At 38.5% G+C, this 26,283-nt stretch overlaps 4 protein-coding genes across 6 annotated transcripts; all 4 read left to right on the top strand.

Moving 5' to 3' along the window:
- Nucleotides 1–3,146: 3,146 nt before the first annotated feature.
- On the top strand, nt 3,147–7,131 carry LOC125218049 (putative late blight resistance protein homolog R1C-3). 2 transcript variants are annotated; one of them, XM_048119657.1, is made up of 6 exons: nt 3,147–5,852; nt 5,953–5,985; nt 6,054–6,150; nt 6,410–6,588; nt 6,670–6,731; nt 6,941–7,131. In XM_048119657.1, the coding sequence occupies exons 1-5, from the start codon at nt 3,184–3,186 to the stop codon at nt 6,680–6,682; spliced, it is 2,991 nt and encodes a 996-aa protein (XP_047975614.1). In that variant the 5' UTR covers nt 3,147–3,183; the 3' UTR covers nt 6,683–6,731; nt 6,941–7,131. The 2 variants fall into 2 exon arrangements, with proteins under 2 accessions (XP_047975614.1, XP_047975606.1); XM_048119649.1 differs by lacking the exon at nt 6,941–7,131 and having other exon boundaries at nt 6,670–6,918.
- Nucleotides 7,132–7,586: 455 nt separating this feature from the next.
- Nucleotides 7,587–10,644, top strand: LOC125218066 (putative disease resistance protein At1g59780). Its single transcript, XM_048119666.1, has 2 exons — nt 7,587–8,537; nt 10,557–10,644. The coding sequence occupies exons 1-2, from the start codon at nt 7,598–7,600 to the stop codon at nt 10,595–10,597; spliced, it is 981 nt and encodes a 326-aa protein (XP_047975623.1). The 5' UTR covers nt 7,587–7,597; the 3' UTR covers nt 10,598–10,644.
- A 4,811-nt stretch (nt 10,645–15,455) lies between these two features.
- On the top strand, nt 15,456–19,280 carry LOC125208921 (putative late blight resistance protein homolog R1A-10). The gene is made up of 3 exons (XM_048108453.1): nt 15,456–15,539; nt 16,216–18,798; nt 19,011–19,280. The coding sequence occupies exons 2-3, from the start codon at nt 16,505–16,507 to the stop codon at nt 19,228–19,230; spliced, it is 2,514 nt and encodes an 837-aa protein (XP_047964410.1). The 5' UTR covers nt 15,456–15,539; nt 16,216–16,504; the 3' UTR covers nt 19,231–19,280.
- Nucleotides 19,281–19,561: 281 nt separating this feature from the next.
- LOC125208900 (disease resistance protein RPP13-like) lies at nt 19,562–22,590 on the top strand. 2 transcript variants are annotated; one of them, XM_048108423.1, is made up of 2 exons: nt 19,562–22,198; nt 22,301–22,590. In XM_048108423.1, the coding sequence occupies exons 1-2, from the start codon at nt 19,647–19,649 to the stop codon at nt 22,458–22,460; spliced, it is 2,712 nt and encodes a 903-aa protein (XP_047964380.1). In that variant the 5' UTR covers nt 19,562–19,646; the 3' UTR covers nt 22,461–22,590. The 2 variants fall into 2 exon arrangements, with proteins under 2 accessions (XP_047964380.1, XP_047964388.1); XM_048108431.1 differs by lacking the exon at nt 22,301–22,590 and having other exon boundaries at nt 19,562–20,693; nt 20,765–20,885.
- The last annotated feature ends 3,693 nt before the right edge of the window (nt 22,591–26,283 follow it).

Here is a 26,283-nt window from a genome sequence, read left to right as displayed (position 1 = left end):
CGCTGAACCTAAACGCGTACAGCCTCTGTTTCAAGTACAGGCGATTGGCTAAAGATTTCACCATGTAGAGCTCTTCCAATTTATTCCAGATCCCAGCTGCCGTCGTCTCTTTCGAGACCTCGCGCAACACCTTGTCGTCAAGACTCAGAATAATCGCGCTGTGCCCCTTTTCCGCGATCTCAACCTGCTTAGCCGAGGGTTCTTCGACTCCATCTTTATCCGGTGTCAGGGCATCAGCCAATCCATGCTGAATGAGGAGCGCTTTCATCTTCAAGCGCCATAACCCAAAATCATTTTTTCCGGTGAATTTCTCAGCTTCAAACCGTGCCATCGCCATCAACAATCTTCGTTCCCACAGACGGCGCCAATTGTAAAGAATTGAAAGTGAAACGAAGAACAACACACAAAGAATTACGTGGTTCGACGTAAATGTCTACATCCACGGGCATAAACGGCTTGAATGATTTTATTCCAAGATAGTATGTAGGAGATACACTATTGAATTATACAGAGAGTATCACAAAAGAACACCACACACTTGGCTTCTCTAATCTCTCTGAACTCACGAAGAAAACTCTTCCAGATGATCTCTCTGCAAAGTGAGCTCCTCACTCTCTTATTTTGTATCATCTACTTGAGCTAAACCGTTAGCTCCAATCAGTTACAAAACGTTAGCTATGAACGTTACAACCAATTTATTCTCCAATTTATTATGCTTTTCTAATATTGCATATGTAGTCCCTCATAGTTTAAATATTTCCATGGACACCCCTCACTACATGTACAATGGTCCTTTTTCATATTCCTAGCTATAGTGGCATTGATGATGAGCTTGAAGGTGTTGATTTTGACAAATATGTCAAACTATGGAGAGGTCGATAATGAAGGTATTATATATGTGAATGATGAGTTGTAGCTTTGTATGATGATCATCTTTTCAATTTGTATATGAAAGCCAATATAGTCAACCCACTTTAATGGGCTTAAAATTACTCATTAAGTATTTGTTAAAGGTATTTACTTTTTAATTGAGAAGGCAACTAAATATTTTAATTAACTCAAAGCCAGTAATTTCATGGTATTAGTTACACCGAAGATGCGACAACAATTTCCGTACCTTTTCGAATAAATTTTGAGGACGGATTTCTTAGAAAGAGAGGGAGATCCCAAAAATTCACAAATTTGAATAACAATATTTAGAAAAGTCAGAATTTTTTATTAGCAAAAGTTCAGAAAAATTGGACCCACACCCACTAGTTCAGAAAAGTTCAGAAAACTAATGCACGCTATTAATAATAAACGTAACCCATTAACAATTGGACCTTTCACTTCTTGTGGGAAAATCCCATATATTCAACCCACTTTACTGGGCTTTAAGGCCCAATATCAAAGTGAAAAAAGAACTAATAACCAAATATTTAAACTAACTCAAGTTACGTTACTCTGAATTCCAATAATAAATGACTCATCACTTTGGTGTTTTGGTTCGTCAACTGAATTTAAGTGTAGTAACTAATGTTTGATTCTTGTAAGGATTACAAGAGCATCCAATAACCAAATCTCCCCCGGCAACATTATCATGAATTAAACATAACTTAGCCAAAAGTCTAGCCAAAGCCTAGCCATTTTAATGAATTTGAGAAAAAAATGTAAAAAATAACAACAATGAAATGAACTAAGACAAAATAAAATAAAATGGAAATCATAGAAAAAATAAAAAAATAAATAAAAATAAAATCGGCTAGCTGATCCCTCCTTATTTGCCCGAGAGCGCGTCCACTATTTTTTGCCTAAATATTTTATCTACTACAATATTATACTATTATGGATGCTCTAAGTTAGATGGATAAAAAATAATTGAGATAAGTATTATTGAACAGATTAAAAGAAAAAATATTAAAATATACTCATTCTGTTTCACTTAAAATGATCGTACTTTTAAGTTGTATAGAGATTTAGGTGGAATAGTTGTTTGTGACAAAGTAAAGTGAAAAAAATAATTGAATATTTTAATAAGGAAAGATGAGATGGAGATTTAATTCCAAATATAGAAAGTTGACATCTTGAATGAGACAAATTAAAAGGAAATGTGGACAAATGGGACCGATGGGATATACTACCTCCGTCCCCCAAATTTTGACACAATTTATCATTTCGGTCCGTCCTTGAAAGTTTAACACACTTCACTTTTTACCATTTTTGGTAGTGGTCTCCATATTCCACCAACTCATTCCTACTCACATTTTATTATAAAACTACTACTCTCTCCGTCCCATTGAAGATGACCCACTTTCTTTTTTAGTTTGTCCCAACTAAGATGACCCATTACTTATAATGGAAACACATTTATCTCTACTTTATTCCCTCTCTCTTACTTTACTCTCTCCTCTCAACACACAAAATCAATTTGCATAAAATCCCGTGCCGCCCAAGAAAGAGGTCATCTTCCTTGGGACGGAGGGAGTACTTTAAAAGTAGGACCCATATCCCACCAACTTTTTCAACACACTTTCTATTATATTTCTTAAAACTCGTGCCAGGTCAAACCGTGTTAAAATTTAGGAGACAGAGGTTATAATACAAAAGTATATTAATATATTACGTTTGTGAATTACAAGGCTTATTTTTTGGCTGGTGGGGAGAGTATTTAATTTATTTATTATTATCGAAACTTGAAATTGGGTGCAATAAAGGCCCATAATATGACAGAGACGACTATTTTTGGTCGGGCAAAATGGACTGGCAATTATAGAGTAAATTACGTAGATAACATCACATTCCAATTTATTATATCAAATACTCTCTTTTGTCCAAAAAAAAATAAAGCACATTTGTTAATTTTTTTTTTCCACAAAACTTGAGCACGTCTAAAAGAGAAAAAATTTCTAATTAACTTTTCTCTTATCTTTTTCCTTTTCTCTTTCTAATAATATGGACCTCATTTTTCATTAATACCGCTTCTCTCTCACTTTTTTTCCTTCTCTCCTACTTTTTTTTTCTCTCTTTTATTAACAATATGGATATCACATTCCACTACTTCTCTCTTACTTTATCAATTCCACATTAAAACTCGTGTCATTCACACTGTGTCATATTTTTCGTGGAGGGAGGAAGTATAATATTTGAATTCAAACTTCAACCTTACCACTCCGCCGGGCCACCGCCATCTTCCAGATCAGAGAAATGACAGCTTATGGTGCAGTCTATTCTCTCAGGAATACAATCAACAGTATCATCCGTTGTTCTCGTTTTAGCCTTGTTGGTCGCTCTCATCAAGTAATAAATTTTGTGGAGAAGAAGTTGAAGCCTTGGCAAAAAATTCTGGAGAGTTTGGACTACACAAGTCCAAGCAGGAGCAGGAAGAAGGTGAACGCTTTGGATGGAAGAATCAGAGATGCAATTTGGAGATTTGAAGACTCATTGGAATCCCTTCTCACTCAACAGGTTCCTTCACAATCTGAAACTCTTCCAGAGATTGTCTCCATTGATCTGCAGAGTCTGCTACATGATGCTCAATCCTTGATCTCTATGCTCAATCATATGAAGGAGAGCTACATTTATGAGGTAAAGAATATGGTTGAAGACAAACCTATTTCCTCATTCATTGGTTTCCATGGAACCAACTCTAAGATGATTGGATTATCAGATCAAATCCAACAATTCAAAACACTTGTTATGGGATTCAATCAAAGCAACTGTAGGGATGTGCACGTACTTTATGGAACGGCAGGCGTTGGGAAGACCACTCTTGCTATGCAAATCTATCAAGATCCCGAGATCCAAAGGAAATATGAGTGTCGCGCGTGGGTCACCGTAGGCAGAGTACCTCAACCCTTCACTCAAATTTCACGAGGCATTCTTGCTCAACTCTGTGGAGTTACTCTCACTCATGAAGGCGATGAAGAAATAGGCGAGTGCTTGAAAGAAAAATTGGATGGCAAGAATTGCCTCGTTGTGTTTGACGATGTCTGGGAGGCAAAGTTATTGGATTTCTTTGAAGATTTCATACCATACATGTATCATCGATATATTCATGTCTTGGTTACAACTCGACATCGAAAATTGATAAATGCTTATGTGTATGATGGATGTTTTTACGGGGTGCGGTTTTTGAAGGACGAAGAAAGTATGGAGCTACTATGTGAGAAGGTGTTTGGTGATGAGAGCTGCCCTCCTCAACTTCACAAAGCTGCCACCAAAATTGCCAAGCTTTGTGAAGGTCTCCCTCTCTTGATACTTACTGTTGCTGATATCCTGTCAAAATCCGAGCAAAACAGAGACCCAACCTACTGGAAGGATGTAGCAGAAAAGAGAAATTCAGTCTTCACGGATGCATATAATCATATATCAAAGGTACTTTTCCCAAGCTATGAGTACTTACCTCAATGTCTTAAAATGCCTTTTCTGTTTATGGGTGTTTTCCCTCAAGATTATGACACCCCCCCTTCCAAGGTCATCAATATGTTGACTGCAAAGGGGTTGTGGTGTGATTGGACATGTTTGACAGATCTAGCTCTCCACTATAGTCTTTTATTACACAAGTTCAGGAGCGTGGATAAAACTTCCTCTGAGTCATTTTATCGCAAGTATAAAACTTGTCGGCTGCATTCTTCGTGGAAACACGTGTGTAGAGTAGAAGCTAGTAAGAATAAGTTTTATCATGTCTTGAATAAGTTGATTGATGCCGAAGAAGAGGGTCTAAAAGGTCAGCGCGGCTTGTGTCTTGAAAATAGCATTTTATTTGGCATTGAAGAGTTTTGCCACTCTGTGAGAGAGAACTGTGCATCCTCTACACGTTCTCTTCTTTTCTATGGTCCTTACCACCAATATCCAATCCCTATAGATGTCGGTTTCACGTTGCTAAGGGAAATAGATGCTCTTACACATCGTTTCTATTCTTTTCCACTAGAAATTTTGTCATTATTCCAGCTAAAGTACCTTGCTCTAAGATGCAACGGAGAGCTCCCAACAACCATATCTAAACTGTTCAACCTTCGAGTTTTGATTATTCATCCACATATGAGGATTACACGTCGTGGAGCTCCATCATATGTACCAATACAAATATGGGACATGAAAGAGTTGGAGCATATTGAAATATTGGGAAAGAGCCTTGCCGCTCCATCTAATGTGGCTCCTTTGGAAAAGCTCACGACAATTGTAGGTGTGAATGCTAGCATTTGTACTATCCCGAGACTCTCCATTACAATTCCTAACTTAAAGAAATTAGGAATACAAATTGAGTTGACTCCTTATGATGAACGTAACGACATTTTGAGATGTTTTGTTTACATTTCAAAAGTTGAAAGCTTGCAGACACTTAAGTTCAGTATCAGAAACCCTGTGGTTAAGCATGGTCATGTTTTCCCGGTGGCTCCAGGGTCATTGAAGTTGCCACGTAATTTGAAAAAGTTATATTTGAGTGGCATGGGTTTTCCCTGGGAATACATGGATGTCATTGGCTCTTTGCGATCCCTTCAAGCCCTCAAACTGCGATCCTATGCCTTTCAAGGTTCACATTGGGTATCCAAAAGTGAAAGTTTTGACAGTCTTCGGTTTCTACTAATTGAAGAAAGTGATTTGGTGCAATGGAAACCAGGATATGGAAGCTTTGCTAAGCTTGCATACCTAAGCATGAAACATTGCTACAAACTAAAAGAGATCGGCAAGCCAGCTTCTCTGACTCATGGGACACACAGAACTTCAACAACCATGGTGATTGAATTAGAGGACTGTAATCCTTTAGCTTTGGCTTCGGTCAGCCAATTACAACCAGATTATTATGGTGATTTGCTTCATGTTACTGCATCTTCTTCTTTTTATGAGAAACCAACAACTATCATATTTGAAAGGTTAGTCCTCCTTCTGCAAATCAAATCATGTCCAGACTCTAACTCAAATTAAGTGTTTTATGTTTCTATTACTTCTGAATATTTATGTATCAATTTTCAGGCGTGGAGTCGATCATATGACGCATAGAGAAAGGTGAGTCACCAGTCAATTGTATTATTGGGTTGCAACGTGAATTTAAGAATTGTTCATTTTTCAAGCAGGCTCTTTCATATTAGACGCCGCAGACTCAATGTTAATGAGGAAGAGAATGAGGATGAGGATATGAAGAAATTGCCAATCAAAGAGAAGATAATGAAGGTACTAGTATTTTATATGTGAGAGTAGTAGCTTTGTATAGCGATCATCATATTTATAGAATCCCGACCCTGCTTGATTCGACTTTACGACTTGGGTTGATTTAACAAATCTAACCTAACCATATGTAAATGAGTTTGAAATTAAGGAAAGCAAAATAAAGATAAATGCAAAGATTATGTCTATCTAGAACTAATGTCTTTGTATCTTGTGAGACTAATAGCGTTTCTTTTGGGTCGCGGGTTCTTCACTTCTTCATCAGCGTCCCTCTCGGTTGATTAGGCTGGACTATTGGGCTCGTGCTCGAGCTTGGGCTGCAAGGCTGCCAGATTGGGTGGGATGCTTGCCGTGCATGTCAGGGTCCTATCATAGAGATGAGGAGAATGAGGAAGAGAATGATGACGAATATTCGTATAATCATGACGAAGCAGAGGCGAGCATGTGAGTTCATTTGGCCTTTTTTTTTTTTGTAGTATCAGTCTAGCTAAAAGATGATGTAATTAATCCACTTTTGATTTGCAGGAGAGGTCTTTGAGGCTTTGAATCTGCTGCTACAAAGTGCTACACATGCAAATCAAAATGAAGTATGAATTTTCTCAAAGAATTCAAGAACTTCTGTGTTGATTTCTTGGTAATTTGGTTTGATTTCCAATAAAATGAAGTATCAGTGTTGCATTGTCACCTAAATTTAAGAACTGCAACTTATATTGGATTCATTTGACGATTTTCTGTGGATTGAATATTTGATTGCAAACATTACTTGAGCATTTAAATAAATGATTTCCTTGGGAAGACGACTCTTGATATGCAAATATATCAAGATGCAGAAATCCAGAGCGTACATGAGTGCGACGCGTGGGTCACCCTAGGCAGCGTACCTCAACCGATCAATCAAATTGCACGAGGCATACGAGCTCAAGTGCTCAACTGTTCAGAATTTAAGAATTGTTATTATTGAAGCTAGAAAGGTGAGACAGTAATCTTTTAGGAGTAATTCTTTTTTTTTTTTTTTTGTGAAAAATCGACGCTAATGTTGAAGATAGGATTCTTAGTAGTTGATAGGTGATTATTTAGAAGTGATGTAGTCCACTTTTGATTTGCAGCTCTGAATCAGCTGCTATAAAGTAATGTGCTCAATGAATTCAATAGCTTTTTCATGATTTCTTGGTATTTTGGTTGGATTTTCAATTAATGAATGATCAATGTTGTGTTATTGGGCTGTCACCAGTATTTAAGTATTGAAACTTAAGAAATTGAGCACTGAATTGAATTCATTGGAGGAAACTTTACAGAGGTCTTTCCACTCATACATTTTAGTACTAGAATAAGATTGGTAAAGACAAGTAAAAAGCCTTCAAATCCGGAATAATTAGGCAGAATTGTAATCTCCTATTCCACTTTCTCCATTCTTCTCATATCACTGCTTTGATCCAAGTTTGATATCAGAGAAATGACAGCTTATGGTGCTGTGAATTCTCTTAGGAACACACTTGAAAACATTACCCGCTGTCCTCGTTTCAGCCTTGTTGGTGGCTCTAAAAAGACCATCGATGTCGTGCACAAGGAGTTGAAGCCTTGGGAAGAAGTTCTGCAAAGATTGGACAAGACGAGCCCGAGCAAGAGCAGGAAGAAGGCGAACGCTTTGGATGGAAGAATCAAGGAGGCATTTTGGAGATTTGAGGACTCATTGGAATCTCTTCTCACTCAACAGATTCTTTCGAATTTTGAAAGTCTTCCAGAGACGATCTTCATCGATCTGCAGAGTCTGCAGAATGATGTTGATTCCTTGATCCATACGCTCGATGATATGAAGGAGGAGTACATTTACGAAGTAGAGAATATGGCTGAGGACGAACCTATTTCCTCAGTCATCGGTTTTCATGGAACCAACTCTAAGATGATTGGATTATCAGACCAATTCGAACGAGTCAAGTCTGATCTCATTAATACACCCGACACGTGGAATCATGTGCACGCACTTTATGGAACGGCAGGCGTTGGGAAGACCACTCTTGCTATGAAAATTTATGAAGATCCTGAAATTCAGAGCATGTATGAGTGTCGTGCGTGGGTCACAGTAGGCAGAGTGCCTCAACCGAACCGTGAAATTTCAGGAGGCATTCGAGCTCAGCTGTATGGAGTTACTCAAGGAGATGACGGAGTATATTACTTGATGAGAGAAAGGTTGGATGGAAAGAATTGCCTCATTGTGTTGGATGATGTCTGGGAGAATTTTCGGTTTTATAGTATACCAATCGTCAGAAGGGGGTGTAGCAGTATCTTGCTAACTGGTCGACATCGAAAAATGATGCAAGCTTGTGAGAATCTTGATCACTGGTATGAGGTGCGGCTTTTGAATGAAGAAGATGTTAGCGAGTTGTGCAAAGAAGATGTTAAGTTGCCTACACAAGATGAGAAGAGAAAGAAATAACTGCCGTGTCTCTTGCAATTCCTTATGATGTTAATGAGAAATAATTAGGTGTCCTTTGTAATTCTGGAGATGTGTATATAAGCTTCATCAGCTTTTTGACAAACGGATCATCTAAATGAAAAATACATTTCTGGAAATATTGTCTACTGCTTAATTCTCTACTATGAAGTTCTTTAATTTCTTTCATGGTATCAGAGCAGGATCTTGATCCTGTCTCTTTTACTCTTTCTTTTCTTGTAATTTTTTTTTTAGTTAAAGATGGCAGATTCTAGCAACATGAACGATTCCGCTCACTCTGCTATCTCAACTCCAGTGCTGCCGCAGAATCCACCGATTTCTGTCAAGCTCACTGATGAGAATTTTTTAATATGGCAACAACAAGTTGAAGCCACGATCTGGGGATACGGCCTCGAGTCGCATTTGACCGGAGATGAGGAGCCTCCTCCTGAGAAGATTGCAGGATCCACGGAAGGACAGACCGTGATGAATCCAGATTTCTTGGCGTGGCGACGTCAGGATCAAAGGCTGGCCGCTTGGCTATTATTTTCTATTTCAGAAAGCGCTATGATCCTTGTTGTTGGTTTGAAAACCACAAAGGACACCTAGCTAGACTCGTCGCTCAAGGGTTTTCTCAGCTTCCTGGTTTTGATTTCAACGAAACCTTTAGTCCTGTTGTCAAGCCCGCTACCATAAGAATGATACTAAGCTGCAGTTTCTTGTGGATGGGATGTTACTCACTTGGATGTAAATAATGCTTTTCTCAATGACAACCTTAAGGAGGATATATACATGCGTCAATCTATTGGTTTTGAACAAGGGGGTCCTCATCTTGTTTGCAAGTTGAATAAGGCCATATATGGGCTCAAGCAAGCCTCTCGGGCTTGGTTCTTTACTGTTCATTCTGTGCTCGTCACCCTTGGTTTTACTCAATCCAAATCAGATGCTTCTCTATTCTTCAGGGTTCAAGGTCAAGATGTTGTTTATGTGCTCATTTATGTTGATGATATGCTTGTCACTGGTAACAACCAAACCTCTATCAACCAAGTCATAACTAAGTTGAACTCTCACTTCTCTTTAAAAGAGCTTGGGGAGGTGAATCTGTTTCTTGGCATTGAAGTTCTTAAAACTAATCATGGTCTTCATCTATGCCAATCATCTTACATCAAAGATCTTTTAAAGAAAGTGAATATGGAAACTGCCAAAGGATGTCCCACTCCTATGGTGTCTAACTGTGATCTCAGCAAGGCAATAGGAGACCCTGTCCCAGATCAGAGGATATATAGAAGCACAATCGGGGCGCTGCAATATGCTGCTATTACACGACCGGATATAAGTTTTGCAGTAAATAAAGTCAGCCAATACATGTCTGCTCCATTGGACACTCATTGGCGAGCAGTGAAACGGATTCTGAGATATTTGGCAGGAACAATTGACTATGGAATTCATATACAGAATTCCAGTGGAAAGATTGTTGCTTTTTCAGATGCAGATTGGGCGGCCGATCTAGATGATAGGCGATCCACAAGCGGGTATTGTACGTATTATGGCAGCAACTTGGTAGCGTGGTGTGCGAAGAAACAATCAGTTGTTGCTCGATCAAGTACTGAAGCTGAGTATCGAAGCTTAGCCCATGCTGTTTCTGAAGTAACATGGATGCAATCTCTTCTTGGAGAGCTTAAAATCAAGAAAGATGAATCAGCTGTGGTCTGGGTGGATAATCAAAGTGCTATGGCACTTGCATCAAATCCAATTCTACGTGCTAGAACAAAGCACATTGAGATTGATATTCATTTTGTTCGTGATAAAGTCTTGGCCAAAGAAATTGAACTCCGGCACGTCCCGACAGTGGATCAGGTTGCAGACATTTTAACAAAACCGTTGGCCCGACAAACCTTCATCCGACTACGAGAGAAACTTGGTGTAATCTCGCAATCGGCTCTCGGTTTGAGGGGGCGTGTTAGCGAGTTGTGCAAAGAAGATGTTAAGTTGCCTACACAAGATGAGAAGAGAAAGAAATAACTGCCGTGTCTCTTGCAATTCCTTATGATGTTAATGAGAAATAATTAGGCGTCCTTTGTAATTCTGGAGATGTGTATATAAGATCATCTAAATGAAAAATACATTTCTGGAAATATTGTCTACTGCTTAATTCTCTACTATGAAGTTCTTTAATTTCTTTCAGAAGAGAGTATGGAACTACTATGTGAGAAGGTGTTTGGTGATGAGGTTTGCCCTCCTCAGCTTCACAAAGTCGCCACCAAAATTGCCAAGCTTTGTGAAGGTCTCCCTCTCATGATAGTCACAGTTGCTGGCATCCTATCGAAATCCGAGGATAACAGAGACCCAGTCTATTGGAATGAAGTAGCAGAAAGGAGAAATTCAGTCTTCACGGATGCATATAATCAAATATCAGAGGTACTTTTCCCAAGCTACGACTACTTGCCTCAATCACTTAAAATGCCTTTTCTCTTTATGGGAGCCTTCCCTCAAGATTACGACACCCCCTCTTCCAAGGTCACCACTATGCTCACCGCTGAGGGGTTGTGGTATAATGAGAAGTGTATGATAGATCTTGCTTTCGAATATAGTCTTGTACTGTACATCTTGACGAGTGTGGATAGAAATTCTCACCGCCTTCATTTGAGAAAGTGTAAGACTTACCGCCTGCACTCTTCGTGGCGACATGTGTGTAGAGGAGAAGCTAGTGAGAACAAGTTTTATCATGTCTTAAACAAGTTAGTTGATGCTGAAGATGAAGAAGTTCTAAAAGGTCAGCGCGGCTTGTGTCTTGAAAATTCCATTTTTTTGGTATCAAAGAGTTCCGCGATTTAGTGAGATTGAACTGTGCATCCTTTGCACGCTCTCTCCTTTTCTATGGTCCTTACCACCGATACCCAATCCCAATAGATGTCGGTTTCAAGTTGCTAAGGGAAATAGACGCTCTTAGACAACGTTTCTATACTTTCCCAATAGAAATTTTGTCACTAGTCCAACTAAAGTACCTTGCTCTAACTTGCAACGGAGAACTCCCTACATCTATAGCCAAACTCTTCAACCTTCAAGCTTTGATTTACCATCCACACCTGCATATTAAACGTTGCAGAGCTCCATCGTATATACCAATACAGATATGGGACATGAAAGAGTTGAGGCATATTGAGATATTGGGAAAGAGCCTTGTGGCTCCATCTCATGTTGCTTCTTTAGAAAAGCTCTCAACACTTGTAGGTGTGAATGCGAGCATTTGCAGCGTCGCGAGTCTCTCCAGGAGAATTCCTAATGTAAAGAAATTAGGAATACAGCTTGAGCTGACGCCTGTTGATGAACATAACGACATTTTGAGTTGCTTTGGTCGCGTTTCGGAACTTGGAAGTTTGGCGACACTCAAACTCAGCATCACGAATCCTGTGGTCAAGCGCGGTAATGTTTTCTCGGTGAATCCTTATCGGTTGAATTTGCCACATGGTTTGGTGAAGTTACATTTGAGTGGCACGGGTTTACCTTGGCGATATATGGATGTCGTTGGTTCTTTGCCAAATCTTGAAGTGCTCAAATTGCGGTCTTACGCCTTCCGCGGTTCGCATTGGAATATAAAAAGAGAGAGTTTTAAGAAGGTTGAGTTTCTTCTGATTGATGAAAGTGATTTAGTAGATTGGAAGCCAAGATACGAAAGCTTCTCTAGGCTTACATATCTAAGCATGAAACATTGCTACAAACTAGAAGAGATCTGCATGCCCCGGGATCTTTATATGAACAACTCTGAACGTACCATAGAGATTGAATTGGAAGACTGTAATCCTTCAGCTTTGACTTGTGCCACCCAATTACAGCTAGGTGCTTATGTCACGCTTCGTGTTAACGCCTCTTCTTCTTTTTACGAGAAACCGACAACTGTCAAATTCGAAAAAGGGTGAGACATCAATCTATTTTGTGCTATGCATAAATTCACTTTGTTTTAATATCACAAATTAACATTGTACAAGGGTCTTTTTTCTTAATCCTAGCTGCTGCAGTTCCAGTGATGATGAGCTTGAAGACTTTGATTTTGATAATATGTCAAAGCATGGAGAGGATGATGAAGGTATTATATATGTGTGTGAATGATGAGGAGCAAATTATAAGAGACTAGTAGCTTTGTATGATGATCACCTTTTAAAATTTGTACTGAAAAATTGGCACTGATTTTGTGGATTAGGCGACGACGATGATGAGGATTAGAATGAGAATGACGACGAATATACGTATGATCAACGTCAAGCAGCATTGCGAGTTTATAGTTTGTTACTTGTTTCTTTGAGTTGGGTTCATTTTGTAAATGAGTAAATCAATAAGTAGCAAAAGTTATGATTTGCAGGATAGGTCTTTGAGGATTTGAATCAAAGTGTGAGTGGAACAAGTGATTGGTATTTGGTTTGATTTTTCAATAAATGAATCATCAGTGTTGTAACTAATTATGTTGGATTCTTTTGATGATTAGAACTTGAGTGGGTTACGTTAGTGTGGATTGAATGTTGTGTTTGTTGTTAATCTAAAGCGATGCATTGAATTCATTATGGTTTTGGTATTTAGGTGCGAGTTGTTTGAGATTGGAAGCAGAGGAAATTATTTGATCAATTCTTAACCAAAGAATATCATTCATCAAACACTCCATTCCTCCCAAAGAAAATCTAAGCAAGAAAGACATCGTATTTAAGTAGAGTGGGACGGAGGAAGTATTTTTAGATATCTTTTGAATTTCAAATTCTAACTACCTTATAACACACTTGTTTTTCCCATTAGTTAATCCATAAATGAGAATTTCACAAGGCAAATGAGTGAGGTGTTGCTACATATCCTCTCAGTGATTATATTACTGGGATGTCTCCATAAGTTAGGATATATATTATGAATGGCTATGGACGGATAGATAAAAATAATCCAATTGGAAATGTGATTGTTTGATCCTTCGAATACACAAGCTTATGTGTGGATGGATGATGCAACTGTTTCATTGATTGATTAACTTCTAGCAAACATCACATATTTATACTACAAGTCCGAGCAATCTAGAACTTGCAATATTGATCATGAGGAAGAGAATGACAATGAATATATGACTGATCATGAGAATACAAAGGAAGAGAGGATTATGAAGAAGAAATTGCAAATCAAGGAAGAAGGTATATTATATATGTGAATGATGAGGAGAAATTGAGAGAGTAGTAGCTTTGTGTAATGATCATCTGTCAAATTAGCACTAATGTTGAGGATACAGGCGAGGGTGTTGATGATGACGCGGATGCGAAGAATGAGGAAGAGAATGATAACAATTATACTTATGATCACGAGGATACATAGGCGAACTGCAACGTCAAGGAGCATATAAGTTCATATGGCCATTTGTTTTATTTGCATTATCAGTTCATTTTTTTTATACTTAAAAGCCTTGTAGCTCCATCTTATTTTGGTTCATTGAAAAAGCTCTCAACACTTGTAGGTGTGAATGCTAGCATCTGTACTCTCTTGGAACTCTCCGAAAGAATTCCTACCATAAGGAAATTAGGAATAAAGATTGAGGTTACGCCTTATGATGACCATAACGACCTTTTGAATTGCTTTGGTTGCATTTCAACGCTTGGAAGTTTGGAGACACTCAAATTCAGTATCACAAATCCTGTGGTCAACTGTGGTCATGTATTCTCGGCGACTCCCGAGCCATTGATGTTCCCACATAATTTGAAAAAGTTACATTTGAGTGGCACGGGTTTTCCTTGGGATCACATTGATGCCATTTCTTCAGGTGCTCAAATTGCGTTCCTACGCCTTTCAAGGGTCATATTGGGAAACATAAAAAGGAAGTTTTCAGAGAGTTAAGTTTCTTCTAATTGAAGAAAGTGATTTGGTGCATTGGGAACCAGGAAATGGAAGCTTCCCTGAACTTAAATACCTAAGCGTTAAACATTGCTACAAACTAAAAGAGATCGGTAGGCCTGCTTTTCTAGACAAACGTAGATGTATAGTAGAGATTGAATTGGAGGATTGCAATCCTTCGGTTTCGACTTGGGCCAGATGTTATGTATCGTGTTACTGCATCCTCTTCTTTTGACGAGAAACCAACAACTTTCAAATGTGAAAGGTTAGTTCTCTAATATATGTTTCAAGAAAGCTAATTCAAATTCGATGCAATATAGGCGAGGGTGATGATGAGAAAACAATGATGAAGAAGGAAATTGCAATTTGAGGTGAGGATAGCAAAGGTATTGTATATGTGAATGATGAGAGACTAATAAATGAAAAGAGATGATTCTTAGTAGTTGAAAGTGAAGAAAAGCAGTCAGGCGAGCTCTTTGAGGCTTTGTATCAGCTGCTACAAAGTGATACTCTTCTCCATAAATTCTTGCATCTTTTGCAGTGAGTAATTTCTTGGTATTTTGGTTTGATTTCCACTAAATAAATAATCAGTGTTGTGTGATTGTGTAACCTATGATGGATTCTATTGATATTAAAACTTGAGTGGGTTTTGTGTGGATTAAATAGTGTGCTTGTTGATAAGTGAGAATATTCATTGAATTCATTATGGTTTTGGTATTTAGCTATAAACGCCATTATTCGCAAATCATGAGTAAAAAATTTTAATTATCCCCATTATTCGCAAATCATCGGTAAAAAACAAGCAATTTCTCACGAAACAGTAAAATTGACGCCATTATTTTGATATAGAAATAATTAATTACCGTCAATAAACTAATGAGAATAACTAATTAACCTCATTAAGAAGTGTTACGGATTTGAATGAATGAAAAGCCCATACATTCAACCCATTTTGCGGGGCTTAACGGCCCAATATCAAGGGAAAGTAAAAAACTTATACTCATCACCGGGCCTGCCGCCACGAACTTGTCGCCATCGTCGCTCCATCCTCTCTTCATCAGATATTTCTCGACAACTTCAAATTTTCCACCTCCAGCTCATACAAATACAGGTAAGAATCATTCTATTTCCTTAATTAGATTTTGGAATTGACTTCAAAAGCATTATTTAGAGCTCCCAATTTGGTGATTTTGTCTAAATTCATGGAATGTGACTGGTTTAGGAAATTGCAATTAAACTTTCAACTTGTATAAGCTTGAATGTTCATCTAAAACAATCTAATTGCAATATATTTGATTTTCTCATCTTGATTTTGAGGGTAATTAACTGTCTTCATCTTATTCCCATTGTATTTTAGAGATTGGAGTATTGATATTTATACTCGATTTGCTCTGGCTGTTGGTAAACTATTGTGTTTGCAATTTTTTTTAAGGAATTATTAACCTTGATTATCATGTTGGTGCACTGCATCTCATTGGAATTTTGTTGAGCTGTGGATTTCTCATTATTTCTGTGACATATATTTGAATCTCTGTCACTTCTCTTTTCCTTTTTATCAGTTGTGGGAACCACCTTCACTCCCACCACAAAACCACACCCTTATCTACAACTAAATGTCTAAATCCAATGAAATTTGCTTTCTTTTCTATTTATCCAAACACCCATTTTTACTAAAAGCTGCAATATTTCGCCATCGCCAACTCTCAAATAAGAGGAATGACGGCTTATGGTGCACTGATTTCCCTTGAGAATACAATTCACCATATTATCCATTCGTCTCATATTAGCCTCGTCGAGCCCTCCCTATATATCATACAGCGCGCCTACGAGGAGGTGCAGCCCTTACAAGAGATTCTGGGAAGACTGGACAACACAAGCAAAAGCAGGAGCAGGAAGAAGGTGAACGCTTTGGATAAACGGATCAAAGTAAAGCTATGTGCATTCGAAGATTGGTTGGAATCTGTTGTCCTAGAACAGATTCTTTCACAACTTGAATTCCCCGTGAGAAATGCGTTCTCCATTGATCTCCAATGCTTGTATGAGGACGTTCGTGCTTTGATCCAGGCCCGCAAGGTTATGGAGAAAGAATACATGTATACACTAGGCAATATGGCTGAAGAGGGATCTATTTCCTCAAGAATTGGTTTTGGTGGAACCAAGTCAAAGATGACGGGATTATCTGATCAATTGGAACAAGTGAGGAATGATCTTGAAGATAATTTTGATAGAAAGCTTGTCTACGCACTTGTTGGAATGGCTGGTGTTGGGAAGACCACTCTTGCGGAGGAAATATTTGAAGATCCGCATATCTTGAGCATATATGAGCATCGGGCGTGGGTCACAGTAGGCAGAAAACCTCAAAAGATCACTGAACTTTCAAGAGGCATTATAGCTCAACTCACTAAAGGAGATGAAGAAATGGACGTCTACTTTAAAGAGATAATATTCGATCAGAAGAGATGTCTCATTGTGTTGGACGATGTATGGGAGACAAAGGTATTGAGTTCCTTGATAGATTCCTTGGCAAGTGTTAAAAATATTCAAATCTTGGTTACTGCTCGGGAGCGAGACATAATTGAGAATATTACTTCACAAAGAGATGGTCTTAATATCATGGTGGTGCGGTTTTTGAATGAAAAAGAAAGTAAGGATTTATTATGCCGCAAGGTTTTTGAAGATGAGATCTGCCCATCTCAACTTGACAAAGCTGCTACCAAAATTGCCAAGAAATGTGAAGGTCTTCCACTCATGGTAGTCACGGTTGCTGACATCCTATCAAAATCCCATAATCGAGATCCGGACTATTGGGATGATGTAGCGGAAGAGAGAAATTCAGTCTTTGTGGATGCATATAATGAAATGACAAAGGTATTTTTCCCAAGTTACGACTACTTACCTCAATATCTCAAAATGCCCTTTCTATTTATGGGAGTTTTCCCTCCAGATTATGATTTCCCACCATCCAAGCTCGTCAATATGTTCACTGCTGAGGGCTGGTTTCTTCACACAAACGAAAGGCGGGCTTTGGAAGTGTCTGTTTGGCATTGTTTGGAGAAGCTTTGCTTTTACAAGAATCTTGTTTTGTTCAATAGAAAGAGCATTTCTTGGCATGAGAAAATTGAAGGTCTCAAGTATAAAACTTGCCGGCTTCACTCTACGTGGAGGCACGTGTGTAGAGGAGAAGCTTGGAAGAACAAGTTTTATCACGTCTTAAATAGACTTGTTGATGCATCAAAAAGATATGTGAAAGGTCAGCGTTGTTTGTGTCTGCAAAATAACATTTTATTTGGTTTCAAAGAATTCTGCAAGTCTGTGAGATTAAATTGTGCATCCACCACACGTTCTCTCCTCTTTTTCGGTCCATACCACCAATATCCAACCCCAATAGATGTTGGTTTCCGGTTGCTTAGAGAACTAGATGCTCTTAAACTGCGTTTCTACACGTTTCCAACAGAAATTCTAACACTAGTCCTACTAAAGTATCTAGCTCTATCTTGCAATGGAGAACTCCCTGCAACCATATCCAAACTTTTCAACCTTCGAGTCTTGATCATCCATCCGCATATGAACATTAGACGTTGTGGAGCTCCATCATACATACCAATACAACTATGGGATATGCAAGAGTTAGAGCATATTGAGATCTTGGGAAAAAACCTTGTAGCTCCACATCATGTTGTTTCGTTGGAAATGCTCTCAACACTTGTAGGTGTGAATGCTAACACTTGTACAATCTTGGATCTCTCCAATAGGATTCCGAATATAAAGAAACTAGGCATCCAGATTGAGCTGACTCCTTATGATAATCATTATGACCTTTCGAGCTGCTTTAGTTGCATTTCAACACTTGAAAGTTTGGACACACTCAAATGCAGTATTACAAATCCAGTGGTTTCCAATAGCTCCATTGTTGCTGTGACTCCTAGTTCATTGATGTTTCCACGAGGATTGAAAAAGTTACACTTGAGTGGCATGGGTTTTCCCTGGGAATATGCGGATGTCATCGGCTTTTTGCCATTTCTTCAGGTGCTCAAATTGCGTTCCTACGCCTTTCAAGGTTCACACTGGGAAACACAAAGGGAAAGTTTTTTGAGCCTCGAATTTCTTCTAATTGAAGATAGTGACTTGGTACACTGGATACCAAGATATGGAAGCTTCCCTAAGCTTAGCTACCTAAGTATGAAACATTGCTACAAACTAGTTCAGCTCCATTGGCCGTCTATTTCTATGCTTGGAAAGATTGAATTAGTTGACTGCAATCCTTTAGCTTGGGCTTGTGCCAGCCAAGTAAAACCGTGTCCATTTACTCACCTTGATGTTACTGCCTCTTCTTATTTTGACAAGAAACCGGTGACTCACAAGCTTCAAAGGTTAGTTCTGAAACTGCAAATTCTTGTCTTGGTCTTAATACATATTTCTAGATATACGTGGTGAATCCAAATACAACTATGCTCAGATTAAACTTAATGTTACTTGTTTTTCTCATTAGTTAGTCTGTAAATGAGAATTTTACAGGTTTAATGAGTGAGGTATTGCTCCAAATATTTATGGATCCTCACTCCCCTGTGTTATGAATTTTCAGTTTCGGGGGACTGATGCCGCTGGAATGGGAAGACTTAATATCCAGCCCCGTGTTTATAGCAGAGCCGAAATGGTCAGGCTCTGCATACTTGTTTATACTTTCATTAATTGTATTACTGGGCTGTGTCCTAAAGTTTTATTTGATAAAGGGTTGTCTTCCAAAGTTAGGAATTCAAACTTGGGGAAGATTTGCTTTTGAATGGATGCATAGATATTTATAATGTAAACTAATCTAACATTTAATGTGATGAGTTGAGTCATTTTGTATTTATTTGATCATCTTATTATTCAAAACTCAAATCTTATGTTTGATGCAAGGTCTATAATCCTTTTTTTTTTGTTTAGTTATAACTAAGAAAAATTCGAAATAAAAAAATCCGATTATGGATAAAAGAGGATAAGGTTTCTTTTTACTAAAAGTTGAAAACAAATAATTGAAGCACTAAAGTGAGATCTGCATTTCAGACAAGATAGGATAAGATATCTTTATCAATCTTTCACCATTACCAAATCCTCCGCCACCAACTCTCCGATCAAAGGGATGACGGCTTATGGTGCACTAATTTCTCTTCAGAATACAATTCATCAAATCATCCATTCCTCTCATATTAACCTTGCCAAGAGCTCTGTATATCTCATGCAACGTACCTACGAGGAGCTGCAGCCCTTTCAAGAAATTCTGGAAAGATTAGACGACACAAGCAAAAGCAGGAGCAGGAAGAAGGTGAATGCTTTGGATAAACGAATCAAAAAGAAGTTAGAGGGATTCGAAGATTGGTTGGAATATGTTGTCTCACAGCAGATTCTTGCACAGCTTGAGAGCCCTGCGCGAAATGTGGTCTCCATTGATCTCCAATGCTTATATGATGATGTCCGTGCCTTGTTCCAAGTGCGAAGGCTTATGGAGAAAGAATACGTGTATGAACTACGCAACATGGCTGAAGACGAGGGACCTATTCGTTTTGGTGGAACCAAGTCAAAGATGATGGGATTGCATGATCAGTTAGAACAAGTGAAAAATGATCTTGATGGTGATTTTGATAGGAAGCTTGTGTGTGCACTTGTTGGAATGGGCGGTGTTGGGAAGACGACTCTTGCTAACGAGATATTTGAAGATCCACGGATCTTGAGCAAATATGAGCATCGGGCATGGGTCACAGTAAGCAGAAAACCTCAAAAGATCGTTGAACTTTCACGAGGCATTGTAGCTCAACTCGTTGAAGGAGGTAAAGAAATGGATGAGAAAGAAATAGTATTGGAGCTGGAGGGGAAGAAATGCCTCGTTGTGTTGGATGATGTATGGGAGAGAAAGATATTGAGTTCGTTGATAGGTTCCTTGCCGAGTGTTGGAAACATTCTTGTCTTGGTTACTGCCCGAGAGCGAGACGTGGTTGAAAACATTACCTCAGAGAGAAGTGGTCTTAATATCACGGTGGTGAGGTTTTTGAATGAAGAGGAGAGTAAGGATCTTTTATGCCACAAGGTGTTTGGAGATGAGATTTGCCCGTCTCGACTTGACAAAGCCGCTACCAAAATCGCCAAGAAATGTGAAGGTCTTCCTCTCATGATAGTCACGGTTGCTGACATCCTATCAGAATCCCGTAATAAGGATCCAAGCTATTGGGATGATGTAGCGGAAGGGAGGAATTCAGCCTTCACGGATGCATATGATCAAATATCAAAGGTACTTTTCCCAAGTTACGACTACTTGCCTCAGTATCTAAAAATGCCTTTTCTGTTTATGGGAGTTTGCAGTCCACATAATGATATCCCAACATCTAAGCTCGTCAATACGGTCAGTGCTGAGGGCTGGTTTCTTCACACAAACGAAAGACGGGCTTTGGAAGTGTCCGTTTGGCATTGTTTGGAGAAGCTTCGCTTTAACAAGAATCTTCTTTTGCTCAATGGAAAGAGCATTTCCCGGGATGAGAAAATTGGAGGCTGCAAGTACAAAAGTTGTCGGCTTCATTCTGCGTGGTGGCAGTTGTGTAGACGAGAAGGTAGGAAGAACAAGTTTTATCACGTCTTAAATACACTTTCTGATGCATCAAAAACATATGTGAAAGGCCAACGTTGTTTGTGTCTGCAAAATAACATTTTATTTGGCTTCAAAGGATTCTGCAAGTCTGTGAGATTGAATTGTGCATCCACTGCACGTTCTCTCCTCTTTTTCGGTCCGTACCACCAATATCCAACCCCAATAGATGTTGGTTTCCGGTTGCTTAGGGAACTAGATGCTCTTAAACTTCGTTTCTACAATTTTCCAACAGAAATTCTAACACTAGTCCAACTAAAGTTTCTTGCTCTAACTTGCAACGGAGAACTCCCAGCAGCCATATCCAAACTTTTTAACCTTCGAGTCTTGATTATCCATCCACATATCAACATTACATGTATTAGGGCTCCATCCTACATACCAATACAAATATGGAATATAGAAGAGTTAGAGCATATTGAGATCTTGGGAAAGAGCCTCGTAGCCCCCCGTCGTTTTGCTTCTTTGGGAAAGCTCTCAACTCTATTAGGTGTGAATGCTACCAGTATTTGTAATATCTTGGATCTCTCCAGTAGGATTCCTAATATAAAGAAATTAGGGGTTCGGATTGAGTTAACGCCTTATGACGATCATAACGACCTTTTGAGCCGCTTTAGTTGCATTTCAACACTTGAAAGTTTGGAGACACTCAAATGCAGTATCATAAATCCAACGGTTCGCTATAGCTCCATTGTCCCTGCGACTCCTAGTTCATTGATGTTGCCACGTAATTTGAAAAAGTTACATTTGAGCGGCATGGGCTTTCCCTGGGAGTACATGGATGTCATTGGCTCTTTGCAAAGTCTTAAAGTGCTCAAGTTGCGATCATACGCCTTTCGGGGTTCACACTGGGAAACACGAAAGGATAGTTTTTCGACCCTCGACTTTCTTCTAATTGAAGATAGTGACTTGGTACAATGGATACCAAGAAGTGGAAGCTTCCCTATGCTTAGCTACCTAAGCATGAAACATTGCTACAAACTAGTTGAGATCCACTGGTCTTCCCTTTCTAAGCTCGGAAAGATTGAATTAGTCGATTGCAATCCTTTAGCTTTGAATTTTTCCAGCCAATTAGAACCAACTCCATGTGCTCACCTTGATGGTACTGCCACTTCTTATTTTGACGAGACGCCAGTGACTGATGAGCTTCGAAGGTTAGTTCTACAACTGCATTCGCGTAAATTCGCATTATGATTTTATAAAACAATTCACTATGTACATATGCTCACACCCTATTTTTACTTGAGAATTTTCAGCCACGAGGGACCAATGCCGCGACAATGGGTAGACGCGCCATCCGAACCCGTGTTTATAGTAGAGCCAGAGCAGTCATACACAACATTCTCCACGTCCTTGTTTATAGTTTCGGTGATTTTATTACTAGGATGTCTCCTAAAGTTAGGAATGATGACTTGAAAGAGCAATTTACTTTGATGAATTGATTGATTTTGAACTTGCTTGACTATCTTATCCTTCAAATGGTCAAGTTTATGTTTGATACAAGAACGCCGATCCTGTTTATTTTTTATGCATGATTTTCTTTTTCTTTTTTTTTGTTTTGGTATCACATGTGATTACAAGTGTTGATTATTAATTTATTATTAACATAATTACATAAAAAACAATCGAGAGTGTAGTAGGTTTTACAACTCGAATGACTTGGGCCCTCACCATTACGTGATGGGCCTCAAAGAATGAGAGCCCATATATTCAACCCAATGTATTGGGCTTAAAGGCACATTATATAAGATAAATTAAATTACACATCGAGTAAATATTGTCAGTTCTCAATGAGTTCAAGAACTTCTGAAGTGATTTCTTTGTATTTTGGTTGATTTTCCAATAAATGAATCATCAGCGTTGTAATAACTGGGTTGTCACTTCAGTTGGAATGAATATTGTTTTTGTTGATAAGTAATGTGCATTGAATCCATGAGGACTTATTTAGCTTATGGTTTTGGTGAATATACTTATTAATTTACTAACTTTTCTAAGCAAGAAACCAGCTTCCCCGTCAGATAAAAATATTGATAAAGATTAATACATTTAATACTATTTGATAAACGTTATTATGAATTTATGATTAGTGTTAAGATAACATTTTAAATTTACAAAGAAAAGTAAACGCCTTTGAATCAGGAGATTATGTTCATTCCTTTATCAAAACGCTGAATGATAGGAAGGAGTACACTTGGTAGAGAATATGCCTCAAGACGAACCTATTTCCACATCAACTTGGTATTTTTGTTTGATTTTCATTAAATGAATTATCAGAGTTGCATTATTGGCTGCCACCTGAATTTATTTCTAGTATAACTTATGTTCGTTCCTTTTTCTATGTATTAAATTTACAAAATAAACAATTGTTTTACGACAAATGATGATGCATAAAGATGTACTGTATGTATTATAAGAAAGTCATAGCTTTGTACGATAATTGAGTGTTGAAATTAATTTCAGGTTAGACTACTTGCAGGAAAAAAAAAAAAAAAAGTGTTTGATGTTAAGTGAGACTTTCTGTGCATTGAATTCATACTTTCCACTCATACATTTTACTAGTATTACTTCCGTCCCTGAAAATTTGTCACCTATTTCCATTTTCGTCCGTCCCTAAAAATTTGTCACCATTCACTTTTACCATTTTTGGTAATGGACCTCACGTTCCACTAACTCATTCTCACTCACATTTCATTTTAAAACTACTATATAAAAATAGGATCCACGTGCCACCAACTTTTTAAACTCACTTCTATTACATTTTTTAAAACTCATGTCCGGTCAAATGGTGACGAATTTTGGGGGACGGAGGAAGTATAATTTATAACAACATTGGTATTCTAATAACATTTTAAAAGTGATAAAAGACAAGTAAAAAGCCTCCAAAATCCGGAATAATTAGGTACAACTTTTCAAGTTGCAACCAACTATATTCCTTCCGCCACCACTCCACCACCACAACCAAGTTTGATATCAGAGAAATGACGGCGTATGGTGCTGCGCATTCTCCGGTGTTCTCGTTTTAGCCTCGTCAGTGGCTCTCAACAAATCATAGAAGGAGTTGGATCCATTGCAAAAAATTCTGGAAAGATTGGACGAGAAGGTGAATGCAGGAAGAAGGTGAATGCTTTGGATGGAATCATCAAAGACGCAATTTGGAGATTTGAAGACTCATTGGAGTCTCTTCTCATTCAGCAGATTCCTTCACAATTTGAAAGTATTCCAAAGATAGTCTCCATTGATCTGCAGAGTCTGCAGAATGATGCAAATTCCTTGATAAGGTCGCTCAAGGAAATGGAGGAGGAGTACATTTATGAAGTAGAGAATATGCCTCAAGACCAACCTATTTCCTCAATAATCGGTTTTCATGGAACCAACTCGAAGATGATTGGATTATCAGACCTATTCCAACAACTCAAAACCGATCTTACAATAATACACCGTCACATCAGCCCGAGAACAGGATCAGTGTACGGACTTTATGGAACAGCAGGCATTGGAAAGACTAAGCTTGCTATGCAAATTTATCAAGATCCACAAATTCAGAGCATGTATGAGTGTCATTCAGAGCATGTATGAGTGTCGAGCATGGGTTACTGTGGGCAGAGTACCTCTACCGATCAGTCAAATTGCACGAGGCATTCTAGCTCAACTGTGTGGAATTACACAAGGAGATGAAGAAATTAGTGATCATTGCTTGGAAGAAAGATTGTATGGCAAGAAATGCCTCGTTGTGTTGGATGATGTCTGGGAGACATCAAATTTGGCGGAGGATTCATTTCTGAACATAAAAAATGGATGTGTTCATATCTTGCTTACTAGCCGACATCGAAAACTGCTGAATGGTTTTCTTTATGGAACTTGGAACGAGGTGCGGTTTTTGAATGGAGAAGAGTACGGATCTATTATGTGAGAAGGTGTTTGGTGATGAGAGTTGCCCTCCTCAACTTCACAAAGCTGCCACCAAAATTGCCAAGCTTTGTGAAGGTCTCCCTCTCTTGATACTTACTGTCGCTGATATCCTGTCAAAAACCGAGCAAAATAGAGACCCGGCCTACTGGCATGAAGTAGCAGAAAGGAGCAATTCAGTCTTCACAGATGCACATAATCGAATATCAAAGGTACTTTTCCCAAGTTATGATTACTTACCTCAACGTCTTAAAATGCCTATAATGTTTATGGGAGTTTTCCCTCAAGACTATCACACCCCTACTTCCAAGATCATTGATATGTTGACTGCTGAGGGGTTGTGGTATGATCGGGAATGTTTGAGAGAGCTAGCTTTCTACTACAGTCTTGTTTTACGCAGCTTGAAGAGCGTGTTTTATCATGTCTTAAATAAGTTAATTGATGCAGAAGAAAAAGATCTAAAAGGCCAACGCAGCTTATGTCTCGAAAATAACATTTTATTTGGCATCAAAGAGTTTCGAGACTCGGTGAGATTGAATTGTGCATCCTCTACACGTTCTCTCCTTTTCTATGGTCCTTACCACCAATATCCAATATCTATAGATGTTGGTTTCATGCTGCTAAGGGAAATAGATGCTCTTACATAGCGTTTCTATACATTTCCAATAGAAATTTTGTCACTAGTCCAACTCAAGTACCTTGCTTTAACTTGTAACGGTAATCTCCCTGCAACTATATCCAAACTTTTCAATCTTCGAGTCTTGATTATGCATCCACATATGAACATTAGACGTTGTGGGGATCCATCATATGTACCAATACAAATATGGGAGATGAAAGAGTTAGAGCATATTGAGATACCAGGAAAGAGCAAGGCTCCATCTCATGTTGCTTCTTTGGAAAAGCTCTCGACACTAGTAGGTGTGAATGCTAGCATTTGTACTAGAGGTGGCCACGGTTCGAAAACCGGCGGTTCCGGTTCGTCAAAATCGTGAACCGTAACCAGCCCGGATACCGGTTATCCGGTTCCGGTTTAACCGCCGGTTCCGGTTCCGGTTACTAACCGCCGGTTTTTCACCGGTTCGGCGGTTCCGGTTCAATTTTGTTTTTTTTTTTTTTTTTTTTTTTTTTTTAAATCTTAGATTTATTTAAATCTTAGAGCTATAACTTTTATTGCAATTCTATAGTAAAATCCAAAGAGAATTGATAACGATAAACGGATAAAGAATTGCAATTTTATTGAGTTGAAACTTTGAATGTAAATTTCTACAATACAATATTACAATTACAAGTTACAAAATACAACAATACTACAACTATACACTTGAATTTA

The sequence above is a fragment of the Salvia hispanica genome, chromosome 1, assembly GCF_023119035.1.
Source record: "Salvia hispanica cultivar TCC Black 2014 chromosome 1, UniMelb_Shisp_WGS_1.0, whole genome shotgun sequence".
Classification (NCBI taxonomy): Eukaryota; Viridiplantae; Streptophyta; class Magnoliopsida; order Lamiales; family Lamiaceae; genus Salvia; species Salvia hispanica.
The sequence above is the reverse complement of the archived record's forward strand: the minus strand, read 5'-3'. Positions and strand labels throughout refer to the sequence as shown.